The sequence below is a fragment of the Cyprinus carpio genome, chromosome A7 (genome assembly GCF_018340385.1).
Source record: "Cyprinus carpio isolate SPL01 chromosome A7, ASM1834038v1, whole genome shotgun sequence".
Classification (NCBI taxonomy): domain Eukaryota; kingdom Metazoa; phylum Chordata; class Actinopteri; order Cypriniformes; family Cyprinidae; genus Cyprinus; species Cyprinus carpio.
The window spans coordinates 14,190,008-14,213,374 of NC_056578.1; the positions used below are offsets into that span (position 1 = coordinate 14,190,008).

General features: G+C 39.5%; 1 protein-coding gene and 3 non-coding genes across 5 annotated transcripts; all 4 read left to right on the forward strand.

Moving 5' to 3' along the window:
• Positions 1-855: 855 nt before the first annotated feature.
• Positions 856-22,571, forward strand: LOC109064676 (apoptotic chromatin condensation inducer in the nucleus-like). Of its 2 annotated transcripts, none has more exons than XM_042759807.1 (17): positions 856-1,041; positions 1,912-1,977; positions 3,108-3,219; positions 3,649-3,725; positions 4,209-5,744; positions 6,007-6,065; positions 14,537-14,672; positions 17,161-17,206; positions 17,606-17,733; positions 17,988-18,143; positions 18,690-18,846; positions 18,962-19,107; positions 19,720-19,827; positions 20,246-20,353; positions 20,472-20,829; positions 20,918-21,015; positions 21,099-22,571. In XM_042759807.1, the coding sequence occupies exons 1-17, from the start codon at positions 904-906 to the stop codon at positions 21,420-21,422; spliced, it is 3,753 nt and encodes a 1,250-aa protein (XP_042615741.1). In that variant the 5' UTR covers positions 856-903; the 3' UTR covers positions 21,423-22,571. The 2 variants fall into 2 exon arrangements, with proteins under 2 accessions (XP_042615741.1, XP_042615742.1); XM_042759808.1 differs by having other exon boundaries at positions 4,245-5,744.
• LOC122145849 lies at positions 3,344-3,443 on the forward strand. Its single transcript, XR_006160583.1, has one exon. It is a non-coding gene; the product is annotated as a small nucleolar RNA U6-53/MBII-28 (small nucleolar RNA).
• On the forward strand, positions 3,933-4,045 carry LOC122145848. Its single transcript, XR_006160582.1, has one exon. It is a non-coding gene; the product is annotated as a small nucleolar RNA U6-53/MBII-28 (small nucleolar RNA).
• On the forward strand, positions 5,809-5,909 carry LOC122145850. The gene has a single exon (XR_006160584.1). It is a non-coding gene; the product is annotated as a small nucleolar RNA U6-53/MBII-28 (small nucleolar RNA).
• Positions 22,572-23,367: the final 796 nt, after the last annotated feature.

The window sequence follows — 23,367 nt, forward strand, 5'->3', positions numbered from 1 at the left end:
CGCTTCACCGCGCGACTCTCCCGGATAATCAAAAATGGGCAAAAAGGCGGGAGCTGGTTGCTGAAGCCACGCCCACCTAGCTTGACGGCAGTAAGCAGTGGCAATCCACATGTCAATCAAGTGGCCACGCCCTTAATTATGCAGAACTTTAAGGCTTAATATAATTTAAACGGATGAGTTATAAAAAAAAATCACCCCCTCACAGTTGTCATGAAGGGCAAAATTAGCTATATAGACAAAAATCTTTTTTTTAACCAGGCTGTAAACATGTTTTTTTTCTGCTGTAAAGCCAGCCTCAAGCGGCCAGTCGATGAATTGCAGTTTAAGTCACTTCCTTGTTGGCTTCACGAGAAAAGGGAGGCTGCCCTCGGCAGAAGCTATTGGAAGTGCGGATCAAGGGCGCATAACCATAACGCCTTCAAAGGGGGCGCTCGCGAGCACCCTTCTGAACGCTAAAATGACAAATGGGACACCCTACCATGGACTTAACACCATACGCGCGCACACGGCGGCCATTGTAAGTCCGCAAGTGCACATTAAGTGTTCCATTTGTGGCAATAATGTACAGCATGTGGAAAATAATGTGTTTTGTTTACCTTAAACCGCATAAACACATTTCATCACACCAAATACACAAAAGACCCCTTTAAGGCTAGATGGCATACAGCAAAAACTACTGGGCATGCGCACATAAACATAGCGTATTTTTTCTCATACTGTACAACAATAATTACAATTTATGCATTATTGTAAGGGTTAGGTTTAGGGTTGGGGTTGGTGTATACGTTAATAAAACACAATCCAATAGGTAGAAAGTTCGATGTATTGTTAGCTTCCGGTTTGTGCTGTATCCCTTCTAGCCACAACCCCAGAAGTTCGAGCGCAGCACTCGAGTGGAGCAAAATGGCGGAGCTCGAGGATGTTACGTTGGACGGCAAACCGCTTCATTCGCTCCGTGTAGCGGATTTAAAAGCCGCCCTGGAGCAGAGAGGGCTCGCCAAAAGTGGACAGAAAAATGCACTTATCAAACGGCTGAAAGGGGTAAGTCTGGTCCAAGAGCGGGCTTTAAACCGTGCACTTGCTGTCAAGTTGACTAAGAGACGAGACCCGACAGGCAGGCCAAGTGAGAGCGGGAATGTTTGTCGAGTCCATGCGGCTAGTTTGAATTGTTTACCGCGTCGCACAGCAATTGTTTTCAATTACTAATGCAACTGTAACACCTAATTTAAATAATACAGCAATACGGGTGTTTGTTTTTTAAAACAGTCTGAGGGTCATGACAAGCCGAGAGTTGGCATCGTGCCCGCGCGTCGTGTGTTTGCAGTGGGGGCGCGCGCTTGTCAGTCTCGTGTGATGCACGCGCGTCTGACACTTGCACAACATTTATAAACATGGTAGAAATAACCACTAGTTTCTACAGTGTAAAAATGAAGTTACAAATGAGACTCACGCTCGATAATCAAGTTTGGGCGATTCCTATCGGCTGTTTTATGTAAACCGCTCAACTAATTTGGTTTTAAATGCTATGTTTTGGAGGGTCGGAGTGTTTCACACTTCTTTCGCTCGTTCTAAATCGTATTCAGGTGAGAGTCTTTCTCTTTCAGCTCGTATTTTCCATGGACGATTAGCATAACGACCGGTAAACTGTCAGATTAACGGAATCATCTGCTAAGTATGTGCTACCGTAGTGAATAATTTCGAAAGGCTAATGCCACTTCCAATGCTAATATAAACACTTCATTCAGCGACCCTGCGAATAGGTTTGTATCGCAAGGAACATGCTTCATCAGATTTAGGAACCTAAACAGAGTGTTTACGAAAATGACTGTTTATTTGTTTACCGAGTTTGATGTGTCCGGCATATTTTCTACGGCTGTGTTTTTGATGTGCATCATCTTCTGTGTTTGTGAAGCTCTTATGTTGGAGAATCTCCAACGAACATCTACTCAACACATTGGTCTTCAGCCCAACTCTCAGGTGAGAAAGACATTTAAACCCTTTCTTTTCATTTGTGTTTCATTTCTTGGGTGGTTTTGATGTTTCAACAAATATAGATCTGGACTAACGTTACATTGTAAATGGGTCAAAGACGAAAAAGTAAAAAAAAGTGTAATACTGCTTTAAACTGTTGTAGTCCCCCCCCCCCCCCCCCCCCCCCCAAAAAAATGCAAAAAGTTTTCTGTTTTATTTAATTGCAATTTTGTTTTTGTTTTTCTGAGCAAAAAATAAATATCATACATTTTCCCCTGATTTACAGAAGACAGCCAGTACAATGTCATTCGGTGTAACAATATTGTCAGGCATATTTACAACAAAAATCAATTTATGACATATTTAAAGACTAATTACTTTCACCCCAAATTCTGAGTCGTAATTTTACATTTTTAACATTTGCCACTATCCTAGGTTTTGCCCATTTGTCAGTAAGAATTTTTTACTAATTTAAAACACAATAAAATTTAGTATGCTCCATTATTCTTTTAGATATTTTAATATGTACACGTCAGAATAAGCATGATGTTTGAATTTTTGCATAAATATTGTGTTACACTGAATGACAATGTAACATTATTTCAACCAAATTTTTACATTTTATTCTCCAAAAACTTATTTGAAACCTTTAAAGTAGACATTTTACTTACATTTAATGTGCTTTCTATGGACACAAAATCATCTTAACGTCTCTGACCCAAATGCAGTCCTCCTAAAAAATCTATTAAGCTTACTTACAAATGATCAACGTTGTTGAAACTTGTTGCATGCAACCTGTTGCATATATTCTGTTACTGATAGTTGATACTTTTTAGTAAGTAAAAGGCCCTTTAGTATTTTATAAAAATGGCCATAAGTTTACCTTAGTGAAGCAACTTCGGTTTCCTTGATTATCCATACAACATTTTTAAAATGTTAAAATACAAAATTGCATTATGGAATAGTCGGGCTGGCATCAGATAAATTATTTGCTTTAATCAAAAATGAATCCCACAAATGTCACGTAGCCTCTGAACATCTATTACATGCATACTGCAAGCTTGTCATGCTTATTGGCTCCAGGAATTGTAAATGAGATGACCTTGACTGGAGTGTGCTTTCTGTGTACGTATCAGATCGGAGAGGAGATGAGTCAGAACAGCTTTATAAAGCAGTATCTGGCCAAACAGCAGGAGCTCCTCCGACAGAGACTGGAGAGAGAAGCCCGAGAGGCCACTGAGGCAGATGGTAAGCAGACTCACGTGTACATATACACACAGGTTATAACACTGACTTGACTACACCATCTGTGCGGGGATTCTTAACGTACAGTGATGCATAATGTTTGAAGTCGCCTACGCCAATTCAGTGTTTCCAGTGATGAGCCTGCCATGCTAATACTGATGCACCAGTCTATCTGGGTGTAAGTGAGTTCACTTATCTACTCACACTTGCAGTGTGCTCTGAGGAAATACTAGGTGGTTTCCAATGGCTGTCAAACACTCGTATTCTTTGTTAGATTAAATTTCTTTACCCGTGCATTATTGTTGCTTTAAGGATGTTGACTTCTCCCGAGCGTATGCTTTCAGTTCTTGGACACTTTAGGTTGTAGGTGCACATTTTATTTTTCACCTTCAAAAAACTCTGTGCATGACCATTTCAATATGCTGCTTTCAGAGACACAGAGTCCTGCTGGCCCTGAGAAGGATGAACACACGTCAACCAAAGATGGCACTTCCTTTCTGCCAGAGAAAGTAAGCACACACATTTGTATAAATCTGACTTAAATATTTACACAAAAGAAATGTTTAGTTAGAGTAGTATAGTTGTGCCAGATCAGATTTATAGACAAACATTACCTGCTTTGATAGCATTGGTTTTCTATGCAAGCAGTCAGAATTCAAACCACATTTATGCAATCATGTAGAAACAGTAGAGAGTCTGATATTCTTATGTTGTATTTCCAATGATGAGCTTGCCATGCTAATACTGATGCACCAGAGTTGGACGGTGTCACTGTGGGTGTGAGTGGGTTCAACTGAACTTCTCACAGTTGCAGTGTGCTCTAAGGAAATATTAGGTAGTTTTCATGGACTGTTAAACAGTCATAATCGGATTGCTTATTAGATTATTACATTACATTATCACTGCTGCATAAATCATTAGAGACTGAATGTCTAGGAACATCTGCTCAGCTTTTACGTATGTGTTTGATCTTTCATTTACATTGTTTTCAGCATCACATCATGCACTCTCATCTGTCTGCAACCCAGGCAGGTGGAGGAGGGTTGCCACAGGACCCTGGGTTACTGGGATCACATAGGTTGGATACAGGCCCTGTTCCAGTGTCTCAAGAGTCAGCTGACACTAAAGCTGGAAGGATATGGCATCCTTCTTTCCCTCCTGGTCATGAGGAGGTCGCAACACCCTCTCCTCCACGTGCAGTTGCCTCCTTGTCTGTGCGCGTGGTTGGACAACCTGAGCGTCAAGGCCTGCCCCTCATGATGCCCCGTTCCCAAGAGCGAGAGGGAACGGCCCCGGTCGAGGCAGGTCCTGCCCATTCAGTGTTGCAGCTCAGCCGTTCCGCGAGGGCCGCAGCTTGTGCTCAAGTTGATAGTGATGACAGTGATGAGGATGATGATGACAGTGATGACGATAATGAGTGGGGTCCTACCTCACGTGTAAAAAAGAGCATCCAGACTCCTCCTGTTCACACTCCACCAGCTGCAGCCCCCCAACGGTCCCGCCGAAAGCTTCAGCCACCACAGCACATCCCTCCCCAGCCTCAACCAGTCCACCAGCCGCCTCTGCAGCTCCGTCAACCTACTCCTCCCCCATCCCCACCTCCAGAGCTCTCTTTCCCACTCCCCGACACTCCCAAACAAAGCCCACATGACCAAGATGAGCCAGCGGGCCCAGCAGAAGGTGCTGCTCCAGGGGAAGGCATGGTCTCTCCTCCATCCCTCAAAAGACAGGAGTCCAGCTCCAGTTCTAGATCCAGCAGCCCAGAACCCCCATCCACACGCAGACCCGGACCACTTAGCCTGCTGGTCCGCAAAATGGAATCTGAGGGTATGTTTGATGGTGCACAGAAGGTAGAGATGGAGGGAGAAGGAGAGATGGAAGTTGAAAAGCAGGAAGATGGTGAAGCAAAAGTGCAAGACTCAGCTAAGCAGCTTCTCGGGCCGGAGGGGTCTGTGTCAGCACCCACAATACCCCCTGCTCAACAAGATGCTCAAGACTCTGAGTTGGAGGAGAGGAGAGATGAGAAAAAAAGTGAGGAAAATGAGAAAGTGGATGAAATTTCTGCACCATTCCATTTGACGTCACCCACCACTTTCCCACCTAGAAGTCCACACATTTTCTCAGAGGTTCCACCACCTGATTCACTTACGTCATCCTCTAAACCTGAGCAGGCGTCAGTTCTCGCATCAGGGCTGAAGTGCTCTGAAGATATTGCTATGGAGACAGAAGCCTCTACAACAACGTCTGAATCAAAAAAACACGAGGAAGACAAAGAAGTGAAAGTTCTAGAGAAAAAGCCACCTAAACCAGCAGAAGAAAGTGGAAAGGCCCTAAAATCTCCACACTCTATATCTAAAGAAGGAAAAATAGATGAAACAAAAGACCGTTCACGGAGAGAAAAAGTTAGTCAACGATGCTCATCAACGCCAAGCCAGTCATCATCATCTGACTCTGACTCAGAATCATCATCCTCTCGTTCTTCAAGCTGTCCTTCACAGGATAAATCCAGCCCACCCAGCAAACAGAAGGTGTGTAACTGGCTTATCAAACCTATGTATTTTAATTCTGTTGGTTACTTCTACCTTTGCTGTGTTCTGATGATGAGCCTGCCATGCTAATACTGATGCACCAGTCTAACTGGGTGTACATGAGTTCAGCACAACTTCTCACACTGGTAGTGTGATCTGAGGACAAACAGAGAGAGTTCATAGAAACAAATAAAGTACTTAATGGAATGAAGTCACTGTTAATATTAATTTTGATGAAATTGTCTTTCTTTACTCCAATCAGGACGAGGAAGAGAACAGAAGAGAAGATGTTCAAGAAAAAGAAAAGGCTCAATCTTCAAGGTGAGTAAAGTGTTTCATGCACACAGTTACATTTAGAGGTTGACCTATGTATCGGTTTGGCAGATTAATCAGCACCGATAGTTGATTGATGGAGCTGTCGGCAAAAATTCATGCCGATAGTTTTTTGCATTCGCTGCTGGAGCAGCTGAGAAGGTCTGCTGTCATTATACAGTACGAGAGCGAGACCGGCCTCTAGAGGCAGAATCACTGAAACCAAATGCTGTTTGTTTTGACACATGACGCTGCACACTGCAGAGAGCAGGACACTTCAGATACAAGATTTAAATCTTTAGACAACAAAACAGTGTGTATAAAATATACTATAGTACGTGTTTTCACATCATTGCTAAGTAATTAATTTGTTGACTAGATGCTGCATTAGAGGAAAAAGAACAGCAATATGTTTGCTATGAAGGCTGAGAAGACGATAAACATTAGCAGCACCTTAAATGGTCAAAACAATGTGACAAACACATGCACGTCTGACTCAAATGCTTAATGTCACGATTCTTACCATCTGTCTGCTTTAGTTTATATCCAGCTGGTCACATTAAAGGGGTGGTTGAACAGCTTTTTTCGAAAGCTTGATTGTGTTTATGGGGTGCAGTGTAACGTGTTTATGCTTTGTTTTTAAAAAAAGCACATTATTTTTGCATATTTTACCTTTATTCTACACCACTGTTTCCATTCTTGTCAAAACGGTCGGTTGAGTTCCTGGTTCTATGAAGCCCCTCCCTCAGAAATTTGCAGTGGGCTCTAATTGGTTAGCGGGCTCAGTGTGTTTGTGATTTGCTAACTGCACGTTGTCCGGAAACGTCACACCCCCTTACCATTATGGGTAGTTGATTGTTCCCAGGGGCGGGGTTTATGTAAACATTGGGGTTAGTGATGTCACAAACCCAGGAAGAAGCTTGTTGTAGTCCCTACTAGCCGTTTTTTTGTAGTCCTTAAACAGCGATTTCTTTAAAAGAAAATATCTCCCTTAGCATTGAACTCTGAGCGTTGTAACTTTGCAGACGTTGTTTATGCTCTAACAGCAACATTACACACTAACTAATGTTCAAAAAGTGAAATCATAATCAACCACACCTTTAATGCATTATCCAGCGAAGTTGCAGATTTAAAGCTGTGACGTAGGGTTGTGCCGATAGACAATAGTATTTTGTGTCAATGATAGTCAGAGATATTGACGATAGCAGATGTTTTTATCGATAGTCAAGAAAATATTAGGCTCATTCTCCTGTAAATGTATTAAATGATTATTATAATTAGTATTATCATTAGGCGACCTATTATAATTCGGCTATTATCATCAAATTGCCCCGCTATTTCACTTCACACAAGTGCATGAGGATTAGAGCCTGTAGCTGTGAAGGAGTCTCCAACCTCAAACACAGACGTACATTGTCTACTGAGATAAGGTATTTTATTGCACTTTAACAAGTAGCCTAATCTGAACGGCCTATATATGTGCAGTATTTTGGTTTGAACCCATCTCATGCTTGTTTCTGTGGAGGTGCGTCGGGCTCGTCAAGAGGCGCACGGTCCGGAGCGCTGTATGACTGGTGTATCTGTTTAATTTAACTTTACTCTAAATATATTAACTTACCTTTAAGTAGAGATTTAAAGATTGCCATCTAGTGAGTGTGTTAATTTCAACATCAACTAATACATTTTTACATTCTGAAGTTGCTTCTGTTTAGAGGTCGACCGATGTATAAGTTTTGCTGATTAATCGGCACTGATAGTTGATTGCTGGAACAATCAGTTATCGGCAGAAATCCATGCCAAAAGTTTTCCGGGTAACACTTTATAATAAATAAGAGTCCATTTGAAACATTAAGATTAATTAAAGCTGTGTTAGTATTGTTCCTTGTTAGAGTGTGGTAGTTTCAACAATTACTATTATTATTATTACTACTACTAGTATGGTTCAGAACCGTTTTTTTGTATTTTTTTTTTATTTTTTTTTAGATAAAGCATTTTTAATTTTTGTTTAGTATCCATTTTAAAAACTATCGGTTAAATAATCGGTATTGTCCAGTTTGGTCCAACCTAGCTATCGGTATCAGCAAAATCCACTATCGGTCGACCTCTACTTCTGTTAACATTAGTTAACGAACTATGAACTATAATGATCAATATATAATTAATATTTAATATTCATATTTTTATTAATTTACCAAGTATGTTTTTTTTTTTTGTGTGTGTTTAATAGTAAAGCACTATTTTAGTTTTCATTCAGTATCCATTTTAAAAACGGTTAATTAATAAGATCAGTTGATTAATCTGTATCGCCCAGTGTGCTCCAACTTAGCTATCGGTAAAATCCACTATCGCTTGACCTCTAGTTACACTGCATTGTACAGGTACAAAAACACAACACTTTCAGTGTGTTTCAATGCAAACATTTAGATTATTTATTAATAAGATGTAAATAAAATACAATTAAAATGATTTCTCGATTTTCTCTTTTTATAATTTTTGACTTTGTTCTGGTCATCTGTCATTTAGGAAAATAATTTAATGTCTTTCTGTTCCTACTATATATGTATTTTGAAGTATTTATGTAATGTAATGTAAAAAAAAAAAATGCTTTCAACGATCTTGCAAAAACCAGAAATATGTTTTATGAGAAATGTTTTTTATGTATGTGTATGCTCTCTACATATTTAATCTGTGTCATGTTTTTAAAAGCTCAAATAACTGGAGCAGTCACAGAAGTTCATTGGTCAATGTGTGGGATGCTTGCCATTCAAGAATCATTTCTAACTTACACACCTCCTTATACAACTCCATGTTTTCATAACCATTGTCACCCATTTTCGATCTTTGGAATCACAGTCTAAAAGCAGGACCACCCAGCATGTGTGAGCTAAGAAATGTATGAGCTAAAACGCTGCCGTCTGTTGTCATGCATAGTTTAGTGAGATTGCCCATTTGGCCTCATTCAGGACTTCTTGCCAGGACATCCAGCAGATGGAAGTCCCTCTTCGTCTTTTTCTCTTTATTCTTATTAATGACATTTAGGGGAAATAATTCTATATTGGGTGATGTTTTCAGTAATGTTAAAAATGCAGTGTAAAGAGCCTTTCGATTTTATGACGCACTTACTGACCAATCATCATTGTTGTGCATAGGTTGATGACAGAATTTTTTCTTTTTCTTTATACCTGTGGCCCTGACTAGGGCAGAGGCCACCAAACAACATCCTAATAAATTTATCCTTATTTTATATCCACCTTTTTCCTGACGTAAAAATGGGCACCGCAGTTTGTACATTCTATGGGTCTAGCTTTCGGTCTCCTTTGTGTGCAGCTATTTTTAGCTGAACAAAACAGTTCGTTTTGCTGCTTGATATTGACAATTGATGTGTCCTATCATATTATTTTAATCTGTTATCTTAAATAAGAACACACTGGTTTGTACTGCAAACAGTTTTACCGTTTACTGCAGGTTGTTATTCTCCTCGTTATTTACCCATAGCGGCTAATGAAACGGAAGTCTCACCCATAGGCTTACTTCCGCGTTGAGGAAAAAGGTGGATACTAGTAATGTTTTAAGATCCCAGGGATTACATAACTTGATATCTGAAGTGACACTAGAAAGTTAGAATTAAATAATTGTCTGTATTTTTGTGTAATTTTGACCCACATTGTGATCAGTTCTTAAAGTCATGTGACCAAATAAAGAGAACCTGATAAAACAAATACATATATAATATATTAAGCATAATGATCTGACAGTGGAAAAAGTATTTAGACCTTTGCTTTTCAGTATCTGGTCTAACCCCCTTTCAGCAGATGAATAAAATCCAAATATTTCCAGTAAGTGGATCAGTCATCATCAGTTTGAAAATGAACACAAAAAATGTAAAATGCATTTGTGTATCATCACACACAAGCTGATCACAATTAATGCAAATGTATGCAGAAATAAGACATAAAGGGATCATTCACCCACAAAATTTATATTGTGTCATTTACTCACTCGCATGTCATTCCAAACCTGTATGGTTTTCTTTCTTCAGTGGATCATAAAAGAAAATATTTAAGAAATGTCTCTGTGCATTTTTATTTTTGTCCATACAATAGACAGAACAGTTTGGTTACCAAAATTTTTTTTTTTTTTTGCGGAAGAAATAAAATTTTTCCTGCACGAGAAATGTATATAGGTTTGGAACCACACGAAGGTGAGAGAATGATAAATGGAGTATATAAAAAAATAATGACGGAATTTTCATTTTTGTTTAAAAACTAAACCAAATTAGATGTTTATTTTAAACGTAAGAAACCTTCATCGGTTAGAAAATTACGATTATATCTTATCTAAACACATTTTAAAACCCGTCCACCTAATGGTTAATTTGACTCTTTGAAATATGGAATTTGAGGGCAGTTGTATTTTTACTCAGGCGTTCTATACGACAGCCTATACACCGGCGTGGCCTTGGAGGGGGGTCCTGTTCGTACTTCTCACACTTCCCCTAGCGCTGCTCAATATGGCTGCTCTGTGAGCGCCGCCGTGACTGTACCGACGCATTGCACAAGAGAGAGAGAGAAAACACACATCCTTGCTGCGCGTCCGCTTCTCACATTTCTTGCTACGCATCTTTGACAGGTAGAACCGGTATAAACGGCCGTCTCGGTCCCGGTTAAAGCCTGACATTATGCTGTCGGACGGCAACAAAAACGGGTAAGGGTTTCTAGAAATACCCTCCAGCGCTGGGTCGGAACAGCGTTTAGGTGATAAACATTTATAATATGAGCTTAATCGATCGAGCGATTGTGTTTGTACGGTGGTCCCTGTATTGTCTTTAGTTAAATGTGAAACGAAATACAGTTATATTTAACTAAATGCTGTTTCGAAAGCGCTTTTAGCTGTCTTAAGGCCCAGTGAGCTGCCTACCTAGGTAGCATTTTACCATCATAATGATCGAATTGAATCAGACGGCGCATATGATGCCCAGAAAATACTTTTGATATGGGTATCTCAGTAGATTTTGGAACGCAGGCGTTTTCGTCATGATTTTGGGAACAGGGGATATTGTTCAGGCACTTGGGTTCATTAAAGATGTGGGCGATTCTCGCGCATTTTTAGTCATGAGATGCGTGTAGTCTTTTATTAGTACTCGAGATACCGATGGCCTGTATGAAAAAAGATTGCACCATCTCAAATTATGAATAAAACAATGTTAACTCAGCTTGCATTTCACCTAAGCCTGTTTAACAGTGTAACAATTTATGTAAGCAGTTAAGTGTAGTAAACCTGTTACTTAATGCTGAAATTAATATATAGTGGAATAAGGTAAGTTTCGTGATCAAGATGAGAAGTTGCGTGATCCGCATCGAGCTGTGTATTAGGTTTCAACTATTTTCTTTGAAGGAAAGCAAATCTTATGATATTCATATACTAGGTATTGAAAGTCCTCAAGGGGATGTGACCAATGACATCAGTGACGGAAAATAACAGAAATGTGTTTTAAGCTAGAGATCACACTTTGAAAAATGTCAGTCCGAATACAGTATTCTTCATTAACTGTTACGAAGCGTCTTAATGCATGGAAAATGAACTCTGAGCCTACTGTAGTTCAGTTTGAGGCTGTCTTTCGGGTTTTCCTCTTGGTGCTTGCCAGCTTTGCATTCATGTGTAAATCTTAAGTATTGTAAGCGCTTGGCTTTTTTGTCCACGGGGGATCTGGCTACCCGTCCCCCTTTCCCTCAGCATGTGTTGACTGCTTTCGTAAACAAAGGGAAAGCCTTGTGCTCTGAGAACCCAGAGGCAGTTTTTCCCTCCTCAGAGTGAATGGCATCAGGGCTGTTGTGTCCCTAGAGACCACGGTGCCTAGGTGTGCGGCACAGGTGTGTGTGTATGTGTGAGAGAGTTGGATTGGTTATCTAGAGAACAATGAATGTGATTGAATCACCTGTAGGTACGGGAATGTCAGGAGCCAGTGAATCTTTCCCCTGTCAGCACTTTGTTTGCCATGGTTTAAAACTGTTAAATCAAAAGTGTTGCATACAATACAGATAAGTCTGTTATGTGTTTAAACAGTTTATTTGTTTTGAGAGCTGGTGAAGGTCATTGGATGTACACTGCTTTTTCACAGGTTTGGCGTTGGTAAGGTTATTTATTATTTAAGAAGTTTAAATAACTTGGGTAACTATATTAAAGGGGTCATATGATGCGATTTCAAATTTTCCTTTCTCTCTGGAGTGTTACAAGCTCTTGGTGAATAAAGTAGATCTGTGAAGTTGCAAAGACTAAAGTCTCAAATCCAAAGAGATATTCTCATCGCCGCCATAGTACGAATACGATATCCGCTTCGTCATGCCTTGAGCTGATCCGTGCTGGTCGCTGAGGAAATACATCAACTTTGCACTGTGGATCGTTTATAATGGGTTTTATGTTTTTGTCTTGTCGCTCCGGCCGGACAAGGCTTCACAGTATGTTAAGAGGCGTAACATTTACGTCACACGCTTGAGGCATTCGGTCAATCACAACGCGCTGGATAGCTGGCAAATCACAGCACACCTCGCTATTCAGAACGATGAGCGTTTCAGAAGGGCATAGAGGAGAAACAATAATGTACAGTATGTGGAAAATGTTTTTTTTTTTTTTTTTTTACATTAAACCGCATAAACACATTTCATTACATGAAATACACAAAATAACGTTCTTTTCAGCAGCATCATATGACCTCTTGAATATATTTTAATGTCATTTATTCCTGTGATGGAACAGCTGAATTTTCAGCAGTCATTTCTCCAGTCTTCAGTGTCACATGATCCTTATGAAATTATTCTGCTCCTTTAGTGCTCAGTAAACTTTTCTTATTATCAATGTTGAAAATGGTGCTAGTTGTTTCAGGTTTTTTGAACAAAGTTAAAAAGAACAGCATTTATTTGAAATAGAAACTTTTTGTAACATTGTTAATGTCTTTACTGTCACTTTTGAACAATTTAGTGCATCTTTGCTGGATAAAAGTCTTTATTTCTTTAAAAATAAAACCTTGTTTATCTCAAACTTTTGAACTGCAGTGTATTAAGACCGTGATGCTCCTCAGTCATGGAAGTTTATTTGGTGGAAAGCTCAAGGGCCGCAAAGCAGAACCTCTGTAATATCAAGGGGGGCATTTGCCTGACTTTTATCGTTTAACTTATGTATTTTTAAAAACTGTGTGCATTAAATACATTATTAATGTGCTGAGATTTTACTATATATATTGTACTACATATTGGTGGTATTGTGATTCATAAATGCACTGCATTTATATTCATGTCTTTAATCTTTTTGCAGTTCTGTTACTAGTGTTGGGCGATAAGCTCCATACGCTGATACATGATATCATCCTAATTTATTTAATTATTTACTTAGTTTCATAGCCTGAGAGTGAAACAACTCCAGGGTAAGGCTAAAAGCAGCCTAATGTTAGGATGTCATGTCATAAAATGTTTTTAATGACTGAATTTGTATTTAACATAATTTGATAGAAGCATTACAAGTTACTAATAATAATGCTTACATTTCCTCAGTTCATACAGCAGCTATAGAAAACGAGCAAAGAACATTAACATCATTGACTTCAGTCTAGCTCGAGTTTATGTACTTTAAAAAAAACACTCCCGTTATAATCAGTGAAGCCATCAACACTGTATGATGAATAAATCTCTTATACTTACATCGCACATACATCTGCGCGAGAGAGCAGAATTCAATCATTGAGCGCGCACACTGAACAACAAAACTGGTGTTTCAGCGACAGCTCATCTGAACACCTCTGATTGGCCGCTGCATTCATGAACTCAACAAAATTGTGTGTGATTGGTTATAACACACAACACTGTAAAAATGCAGAAAAAGATCTATGAATTAAGTAAGCTCTGATATTAATTAAATGGTATTACTAGCCTGATGATAATAAAAAATGTCATGAGCAATAGGCGATATCTCTGACTATCGATGATACATGATACTATCGTCTATTGGCAAAACCCTATATGTTACCTCTCTAGCTGTACAGCAATTCAGTAATATAGAGAATTGTGGTCCTTTAATTCTCTACCCATTAATTTTTATGTGTCTCTTTAAATGTGTATATACTCGGCTCCTGCAGAGTTTAGCTTCAACCCTTATCAAACACCCCTGACCAAGCTAATCAAAGTATTCAGGACTATTTAAAAATGATGAACCGGTGTGTTGGATAAGGGTTGGAAGTAAATTATGCAGATCACTGTCCCTCCAGGAGTTGACTAGCCCTGGTGTATGTGGACCTTGGTTACACATTTAAAAAGATACACATGTATTTGATTTTTCCTCAATGTTTTCAAGTTTTATTACTGTGGCATATACCGTCTTGTTTATGTATGTATGTATGTATGTGTGATGCTGGCAGTGAGAGTCCAGCCTCAGCCACCTTACGCCTCACTCTCTTTCTGTCTCTTTCTCTTGATCGCTGACTCTTTCTCTAGGGAGGTAAAGCAGGAAGCTCTCTCTGAGCCTGCAGGCCAAGTTGCTATGGAACTGGAGGGCCGCTCTCATTCAGAGAGTGCTATGCAGCAGTCTGACCAACAGGGGGCAGATACCAGCAACACCCGCCCAGAGGAGGTAAGAAGGCCCACAGAACAAAGAACCAGTGGCACCTATAACCCTGAAATATGGGCAGGGGTAACTGAAGTTTGTAAGGCAGTTCTAGCTGAAGTTATTTCAAATTTGTTGTCTGTCTTTAGATTTAATTCAGGGTTGGATGTTAGACTACTGTTGCCATTATCCTCTTCTCTTTTTCCTTTTACTCCATAGCAGCAGTGTCTGGGGAATGTGGATTCCTAATAATGTGTGAAAGTAGACACTGTGGAGGTCATTGTGTGTAAACGAGGATGAATCAGTGCTAATTTTTAAAGTGCTGTTTAACACATTCAGATTTTATGCCTTTTTGTACGTAAATCCTGTTGTAGCTTAAAAGATGTTGAGATTAGTTAAATTGGCCAACTAGTCATCCATCAACCACCTAAGTGATTGAGACGAACACATTTTATTTTAACAAATATTTTAAACAGTGGTGCTTTATAAAAGTTTAGAGAGGCAACTGCTTTTCAGGTCGTTCTCAGACTAATAACCCTTCTTTGAGAAATTGCATCTCTAAAGTCACCCTTATAAAACAAATACTTAAAATATATTTTGCCATAAGTGTTTAGTTAAACAGTGCAGTGTGTATTTGAGTTGTAGTGAGCAGAATGATAGACCCTGGCAACATGTAGTTTGAGATGTAGGATTTAGTCTCTCTCTGTCCTCTATTTCTCCAGCTATCTCTCTCTCTCTCTCTCTGCCTCTGTGTCTCTACCTCTTATTCCCTTTCTCTTTTTATCTCTGGATCTGGTAGTATGACTGTTTTGTGGTTTAAAATCCCATTGATTGCTTTGTTGTGAAGGTGCCCTCCCCTCTTCCATTGCTCATACTGGTACCTGCATACTGCCACCACCTCTTCTCCTCTACCACCTCCATCACCTGCCCCGCTATGCCCAAGCATCTCAGCTGTACCTGAACTAGGCCCCCAGAGTCGCCACTGCACACTTAGCCTGATGGAACCTGCAGGATCATTGGCTACTGCCTCGTCATACAAAACTGATGTGGCCTCCTGATGGGACTGCTTAACAGAAGCTGAGATAGCTGGTGAGACGAGGGAGGCGTCAGACGTAGTATGCCAAAGAAAGAATGATGCTCACCAACAGAGACTTTTTTTCAAAGCGTTTACACTGGCCAAATGCAAGCATCAGATGGACTTCTCCTGTCAGCATGATGGGAACACAGCTGTCTTGACGCCTCCTGCTATTTTTGCCCACACTTCAGTACTCAAATGAACTGATATCTGCAGACACTCATTACTCAGACATCTGCTGTTTCTCACATGCCTGTAGTCTGATCTCAGTGAGTCGATCAATCTGAGATAATGAAGCAAGGCTTATGGACTCATTTACTACAAACTATTTTTCCTTTCATTTTGGGTCTCATCACTTTGTCAACAGCCTTTTTTTTATTTTTTAAAGGACTTCTCTTGACACTTTTAATACAAATGGACTTCATGGGATATTTCAGAGAACTTTATGCTCCAGGCTAATTGAAAAAAAGCCTTCCTGTTTCTGCTGTTACCCAGATGAACTTGTGAAGGGCACCAGAGTGAGACCCTTTGCAAAACATTAAGAAAAGAAAACCCTCTTCACCTACTCATCACATGTGTTTTTGTGGCACACTGTGTGTACAAAGGACTTGATGCAGATGATAAAATGCTGTGACGGATTATTACCGGAATTTTGGCTTCATGTGTTTCTTACTGGTTCATAGTGTGGATGCTGTCTCTCAAGCCAGTGTGGATACTGGGAGTTTTTTTGCCACAGACTTCTGTTGCTTCCTGAACATTCAGCCAAAACTTTAAAGACTTTTTCAAAGACCATTTGAATCACAATTCCCACCACAACAGCCAAAAACAGCTATTGAAACAAAAAGTGCAGTTCCAGTCAGCCGGCCAATCAGCACGCTCAATTGTGATCGTATCTCACCCTCACTCCTCAGCCGCCTCTGATTGGACCTTTGTTGCCTAGATACAGTGCACACTGCTGTGCGGTTGGGCCATAGCCAAGCCAGAGAGGAATCAGGTGTCAATGGTACCAGGAAAACCCTTTTTCCCAAGATGTATTTGTTTTTAAATAACTTAAAATGGAAAGAAGGTTTATTGCTTTGTTAACAGTGAGGTTAGAGGGTGTTAGTAATCCTATATTTGACAACATATATGGGAAAGTAGGGAATTTGGTCAAGCATGTGTTAGCCGAAGTCATGTTAAAGTAAAACTAAAGCAATAGCAAATGTAAGGGACTTTAAAGTTCAGAAACCGTTTATAATAATGAAGGGATTCTCAAAGCCTCTGTTTGTCAAAGCATCTGTACATTATTGGTGTAACTGATAGCTGTGCATCTGTTCTTCCCCCTCTCCTTTCTCTCATTCCCCTCCTTTTCCCAATGTCTCTCTTTTTTTTTGTTGCGTGTGTCTCTTCCTCCACACATCCACTGGGATCTTGTTTCTCCTCCTTTCTATTTCATTTCAGAGCTCCGCCGTAAAATCATTTGCTGCCCGCAAGATCTCCCTGAGTAGTAAGTGTCTTCAAAATGTTACGTTTTTTTTTTTACCCTTTAATGCAAAATTGAAACGTGTTGATTTAGAACATTAACCAGTAAATTGGGCAGGATGCTGTCTTCAAGTAGTTTTCAAAGTGTTAAATAAAGTAAAAATTAAGTTCCACCAAAATCTATCTGTCCCTTCATGTGGCTTCACTGAAACCAGTCCATTGCAACGTCATGTGATGTGCATAATGCATAAAGCATGCTCATGTATATTTAAAGAATCTGAATTCATTTGTAGTACCGTTCCAATGAAGAAAGTGCTTACAGGGTCAGTTAGGAATTATATGCATTATGCTCCTTTACCAGTCATTTACAGCTGGATCTGTTTCTAGGTTGTGCAATTTTGTGATTAATTTTCCTTGGCACTAGGTAAAACGGAAATAGCGTCGTCTGAGGCAGAGCCAGTGGGTGGAGCCAGCAGGAAAAGAAGGTGGGGTTCTAGTACAGCAGTCACTGCCAAGAAGCCGTCAATCAGTATCACCACTGAATCGCTGAAGGTAAATTATCCAGGACCGCTCCCACATTACCTTAACAGATACATGATGAATCACTACCTGTTTGTGACAGCCTGAAATTCACTGTTACAGGTTCAATGTTGCAGTATTCTCAAGCTTAATTTAGCGTGAATCTTAAATGTATAGTATGGACATAATTGATTAGTGAATTTAATTCAGTTTTATGTTTAGAAGTACTGCATAAGAGTGTTTTATATAACTTTGCTCTGTTACATAACTACAAAACTCTCTTACAGACATTAATTCCAGACATCAAGCCCCTACAGGAGGTGGTGGTCGAACTGCACCCAGATGAGGGGCGTCTCTCTGGAGATGAGGACTCATCCAGGCCTCGTGAGCGAGAGGAACCAGAGGAGGATCAGGGCCTCAAGATCAGACGCACAGTGACACAGGTGAGCATGACAAAGGCTTGTAGCTGACAAAACAAATATTAAAGGGATAATTCACCCAATAATGAACATTCTGTCGCTTACTCTCAAGTTTCAGACCTGTATAAATTTATTTCTTCTCCTTAAAACAAAAGATAATTAGCTTGGCCGGATTGACTTCCATAGTTTTTTTTTTTTTTATTCCGTACTGTGGAAGTCAGTGGAGACCAGCAACTGTTTGGTTATCTGCATTCTTCAAAATATCTTTTATGTGTAACAAAACAAAAACTCTTAATGGTTTGGAATAACTTATGGCTGAATAAATGATGACAGAATTTTCATTTTTGGGTGAACTATCCTTTTAAGGTCTTTGGTACTATGAACACCAGTGCAGACTGCTGCACAATACAGCAGAAATAAACATGCATTAAATTATTTTAAAAAGTTAAATGGCTTATTGATTTAGGAATGAATCTTTTTGTAGGAAAGCATTTTGTCATCGTCTTTTGAAGTTCACAGTTTACCTCTGCTATTCAGTCAACGTTTTTGTATCACTAAACTTTGGTCCAGATTGTTCCATCTGATGGACACGAGAATGGGCAGAAAGAAATGGAGGAGGAGGATGAAGAAGAGCAGAAGTGGACTAAAGGAGAGACAGAAAAACAAAGGAAGCAGGAGAGCTCCCCTGACGCTTCCATGGAAATACAGGACGGTGAGTCCAAGAAAGGTGACCATCCATGATTTGCTGGTTTCATTTAAAGTAATCTTAACATATTTTGAAAGATCTCGTTTTTTTTTTTTTTTTTCAAGCAGTATTATAATTGTTTTTTTCTTTCTCTCAGTCACTCCCAGTGATTCTTTGGTGCGCCGCTCCATCAGTCAGCAGAAATCAGGCGTGTCCATAACTATTGATGATCCCATACGGACGGGTCGCCAGCTCTCTCCTCCTCGCGGAAAAACCTCCAACATAATACACGTCTACAACCTGGTAAGCACTAGATCACCTTGCTCATTTCACTGCTCACTGTCTCACTGTAATGTTGGGATGTAATTTGTATATACAATAATTTGATCATATGAATATCAGTGTTTTCCACAGACTTGCACTCTATGTGTGGCAGCACTTCCCCTGCCGGAAATTTACATGTATATAATGTAAATATATAATGTAAATATAATACAGCAGACCATTGAAAATGCAAATTCACTCCCTGCCAGCAGGAGGCACATTAGGAGTGGCTAAAATAGCAGCTTCCCCGGTAACAGATGTAACCCAAACAGGGCTAAACTCCTAAACGCTACTTTATCAGGCATTATAAGAATAAATGACATCAAAACTTTTCTGAAGACAATCGGTTCCCTTCAAAGACACATTCTTATAAAAACACCCATGCCACGTTTTGACTTTGAAACGTACAGTGCTCATGTTTATTCAATAAAGTCAAGAAAGTTTATTCAACTGATTCAAGTCGAAGCCTTTTGGAAAATCTATTTGTGGAAGGCCTTGAGATCTACTTGAGATCAGATATGATTTGTTGTGAGATTGAGTCTAGAGGTTTTGCTGCTCTTTTGACCCCTGATCTGAACTTTTTCTCTGTAGGTGCGACCTTTCACCTTGGGGCAGTTGAAGGAGTTGTTAAATCGGACCGGTAAATTGGTGGAGGAGGGTTTCTGGATCGATAAGATCAAATCTCACTGCTATGTCACAGTAAGTTATAATTATTACTATTATTATTTCTGTGATTACACTACAGTTCAAAAGTTTGGAATCGGTAAAATTTTTTTGAAATGATTTTTTTTTTTTTTCTGCAAGGACACACATTGACCAAAAATTGTGAAAATTGTGAAAAATATTTAAATAGATAAATATTAAAATATTTCACAATTATTGCTTTTCTGTATGTTTGTTTAAATGCAGCATACAAGACTTGTATGAAAAAAAAAAATCTTTAAAAAAAAAATACTTATAAAATCATACTGACCAAAAACTTTTGAACAGTAGTGTATTTTATTCATTTTGTGTTGTTTATTCTCTTGTGATATAATTGTTCATTAGAGATATTTTATTGTGCCACATGATGTCTTTAGTTTTCTTTTAACCTCAATTCTGTCATGTTCTCTCTCAGTACTCCACTGTAGAGGAAGCTGTGGCCACTCGAGAAGCACTGCATGGTGTGAAATGGCCTACAAGTAATCCCAAAGTACTACGTGTGGATTTTTGCGAGCAGGATGAGGTCTGAAAGTTTGCCCAAATCTACCTCATTTGCTTTCTTTGCTATCAGGCATTCTCATGTTCACATATCGTAATCAAACTTTGCACCCTTGTCAATTTGTATTTTGTTCCATCTTCAGTTGGACTTCCATAAAGGTCTCGTGTCCAGTGAGCGTGCAGTTGAAGGTCATGACCCTCACGCCTCAGGAACGTCAGCCCGCCCTGCCGCCCATCACCCACTTCCACCTGCAAATCACGAAAAAGAGAAGGAACGAGAGAGAGAGCGAGAAGGAGGAGCTTTAGCTGTGAGAGACCAGTGGGCAGAGAGGGAAAGAGCGATGGAGAGGAGAGAGAGGACTCGTTCTGAGCGGGAGTGGGACCGGGATAAAGTCAAGGACTTCGGCAAGGAAGACAAAGACAGAACAAGAAGGTCACGATCACGGGAGCGAAGACGCAGAGAGAGAGGCAAGAGCAAAGAAAAGAGAACAGAGAAGAAAGGTGAGGAAAACTAAATCTCGTGAAATTTTTAAAGTCACTTTTACTTGTTTTTACTAAATTTGACATGGTCTCCCACTTTGTTTTCCAGATAAACCAGAAGAGCCTCCTGTAAAGCTTCTTGATGACCTGTTCCACAAAACTAAAGCAGCTCCCTGTATATACTGGTTACCCCTCACAGACGAACAGGTTAGGATGACTTCCTCTAGTCTAAATCACACAGAACCCCCTTTTTTTTCCCTCTTAATTTAAGCCCTTGCTTTTTTCCCCAGGCAACACAAAGAGCTCTAGAGCGTGCTGAGCGCATAAAGGAGCGAGAGAAGAGGAGGAAGGAACTCCAGGAGGAAGAGGACAAAAAACAAGAAGAACGGAAAGAGCGAGCAAAAGGTCGTGACAGAGAGGGTGGGAATGCAGGTGTTGTGAGATGTTCGACTGAGGGAGAGCGAGACCGAGGGAAGGAAAGAGAGAGAGAAAGGGGCAGAGAGGCAGAAAAGAGGAGAGATGGCCACAGAGGCCACGGTAGCGACTCCAAAACCGCAGGGGGGAGCAGACGCTCACAGAGCCGTAGCAACACCTCCAGAGACAGACGACACTGAGTGCACGAGCGTGGATGTGTGTGAGATGGGTTTGTAAGATCAGAGTCGTCAGCATGATGACAGCTCCAAGGATGATGAATGCATGATGGATAGGTCACCCAAAAAAATTGACGTTTTGTCATCTATTCACCCATGTTTTTTTTTTTATGGAAAACAAGGTATTTTAAAAAATGATTCCGCTTTTTGTCCATACAGTGAAGTCGGAATAACACTGGATTCCATTGACTTTATTTGTATTGCCAAAAAAATAAAAATATTTAAATAGGTTTGGAACAACATGAGGGTGAATGGCAACCTTTTTTTTTTTTTTTTTTTGGTGAATTATCCCTTTAACATTTTACAACTTTTTCCTAATAATGTCATCAGTGTTCATCAGCACACGTCTCAGTCACTCAGCACTGTTTTAAACTGTCAAACTTTCTTTTTTTTTGATCTTCCCATAAATCTCAAATGAAGCAGGACTAAACCCAATGAAGGGACTGTTGAATGTTGTTTATGTTAAAAAATAATCTTATGGATGTGTGTGTTTTAGTGTGCTGTGTAAAGCTCACAAAATCAAAAGAAACTATGAGACTATATGAGTCATATTTTCCCTCTCTCCACCCCGGAGTCATCTTTTATTTATAGTTTAACTAGTGCCGCTTTAGGCTATTGGGTCATTAATTCATTGTGTAATTATGGGACTTGAAATTATTTTTCTTTTTAGCCACTGTATCCAGATTCAATTAATATATTTCCAAATATATTAAATTAATTCTAAATTAAAAGTCCCCCATCCAGATGTTTTGGCCACTGTTGTGAGTTAACGGAGTCAGTCCTGCTGTTGACGCTGATCTCACTGAAGGTTTTTTCTTAAGATCTGAGTTTATTAAAATGACTACTGAATTTCCAATGCTATAAACCACACTGTAGATTCTCTTCTCCACCCTCGTCTGTTCTTTTCCCTGGTCTTATGAAGTTGTTTACTGTTCAACTCTGTGAATCAGAAAAGGTATAAAATTAACCTTTATAGAGAAGATAGCAAGGGGCCTTTTAATATTATTTTAATGTTGTAGTTTTGAAGATCTATTTCAAAAGATTCTCTTTTTGGATTATTTTCTTTATGAATGTGCAGAATGTACAAAGAATAATAAAACAAACTGAAGGAAATTGTTTCTATTTTTGTGATGGGTTTAAGTTTTCTTGAAATGCTAAGAATCATTGCAGTAGTTGGAGTGAATGCTACACTGAAGAAGACTGCATATTAAGATTGCTAAAGTCAGCATTGAATCCAGGTGCAGGTGTGGAAAAAGTATTTTAAGACATGGGGAGGATGTGGAAGAATCTGTAGTACTTTTTTTTTTTTTTTCTTCTTCCAGTTTTGTACTTCTGATATATACATGAGCTATGTATTGCTATTTTGATTTTCACAGGCTTAAAGTGTGTGTGTGTGTGTGTGCTGTCAGTTTAATTAGTTATGGAGGGAAAGCGTTTTTTTTTTTTTTAACGCACCCACCCCTACTTACTGCATCGTGTTCGGCTTGAGGCGGCGCAGTGCAGATCGATCGGTGTTTGAAAGCATGCAGAGCCGTCTGCTCTCGCGGTACTTTGATGTCATACACCGAATGGTCTGTACAGCTGATTGATGACGAACGTGATGTAGCCAATAGAATGCTGTTATAGTTGTATACCCCTAAAATTCAAGAGATTTGGTGGAAAACGCTCCTGTATGTTTTTGTCTCATTTATATCATATGATATATTTAAGCAATATTACACCAGTGCAAATGTGATACTGATTTTTAGCATTAAAGAGCTTTATTGCCAAGTCTCACACAAGGAATTCGTCTTGGTGTCAGGAGCTTCCAGTACAGAAAATACAAACATAGTGCAGACAGACATACATATAATTTAAGGTAATAAAAACAGTAAGAATAAAGAAAATAGATGATAAATTATAAATAATA

What these genes read in the sequence shown, in the direction of transcription:
- LOC109064676 (XM_042759807.1), top strand. Translation starts at nt 904, where the DNA reads ATGGCGGAGCTCGAGGATGTTACGTTGGACGGCAAACCGCTTCATTCG. An exon ending in GTCTTCAGCCCAACTCTCAG is followed by an intron (nt 1,978 to 3,107) that starts GTGAGAAAGACA and finishes TGTACGTATCAG; the next exon opens with ATCGGAGAGGAGATGAGTCA. An exon ending in TAATACACGTCTACAACCTG is followed by an intron (nt 19,108 to 19,719) that starts GTAAGCACTAGA and finishes TTTTCTCTGTAG; the next exon opens with GTGCGACCTTTCACCTTGGG.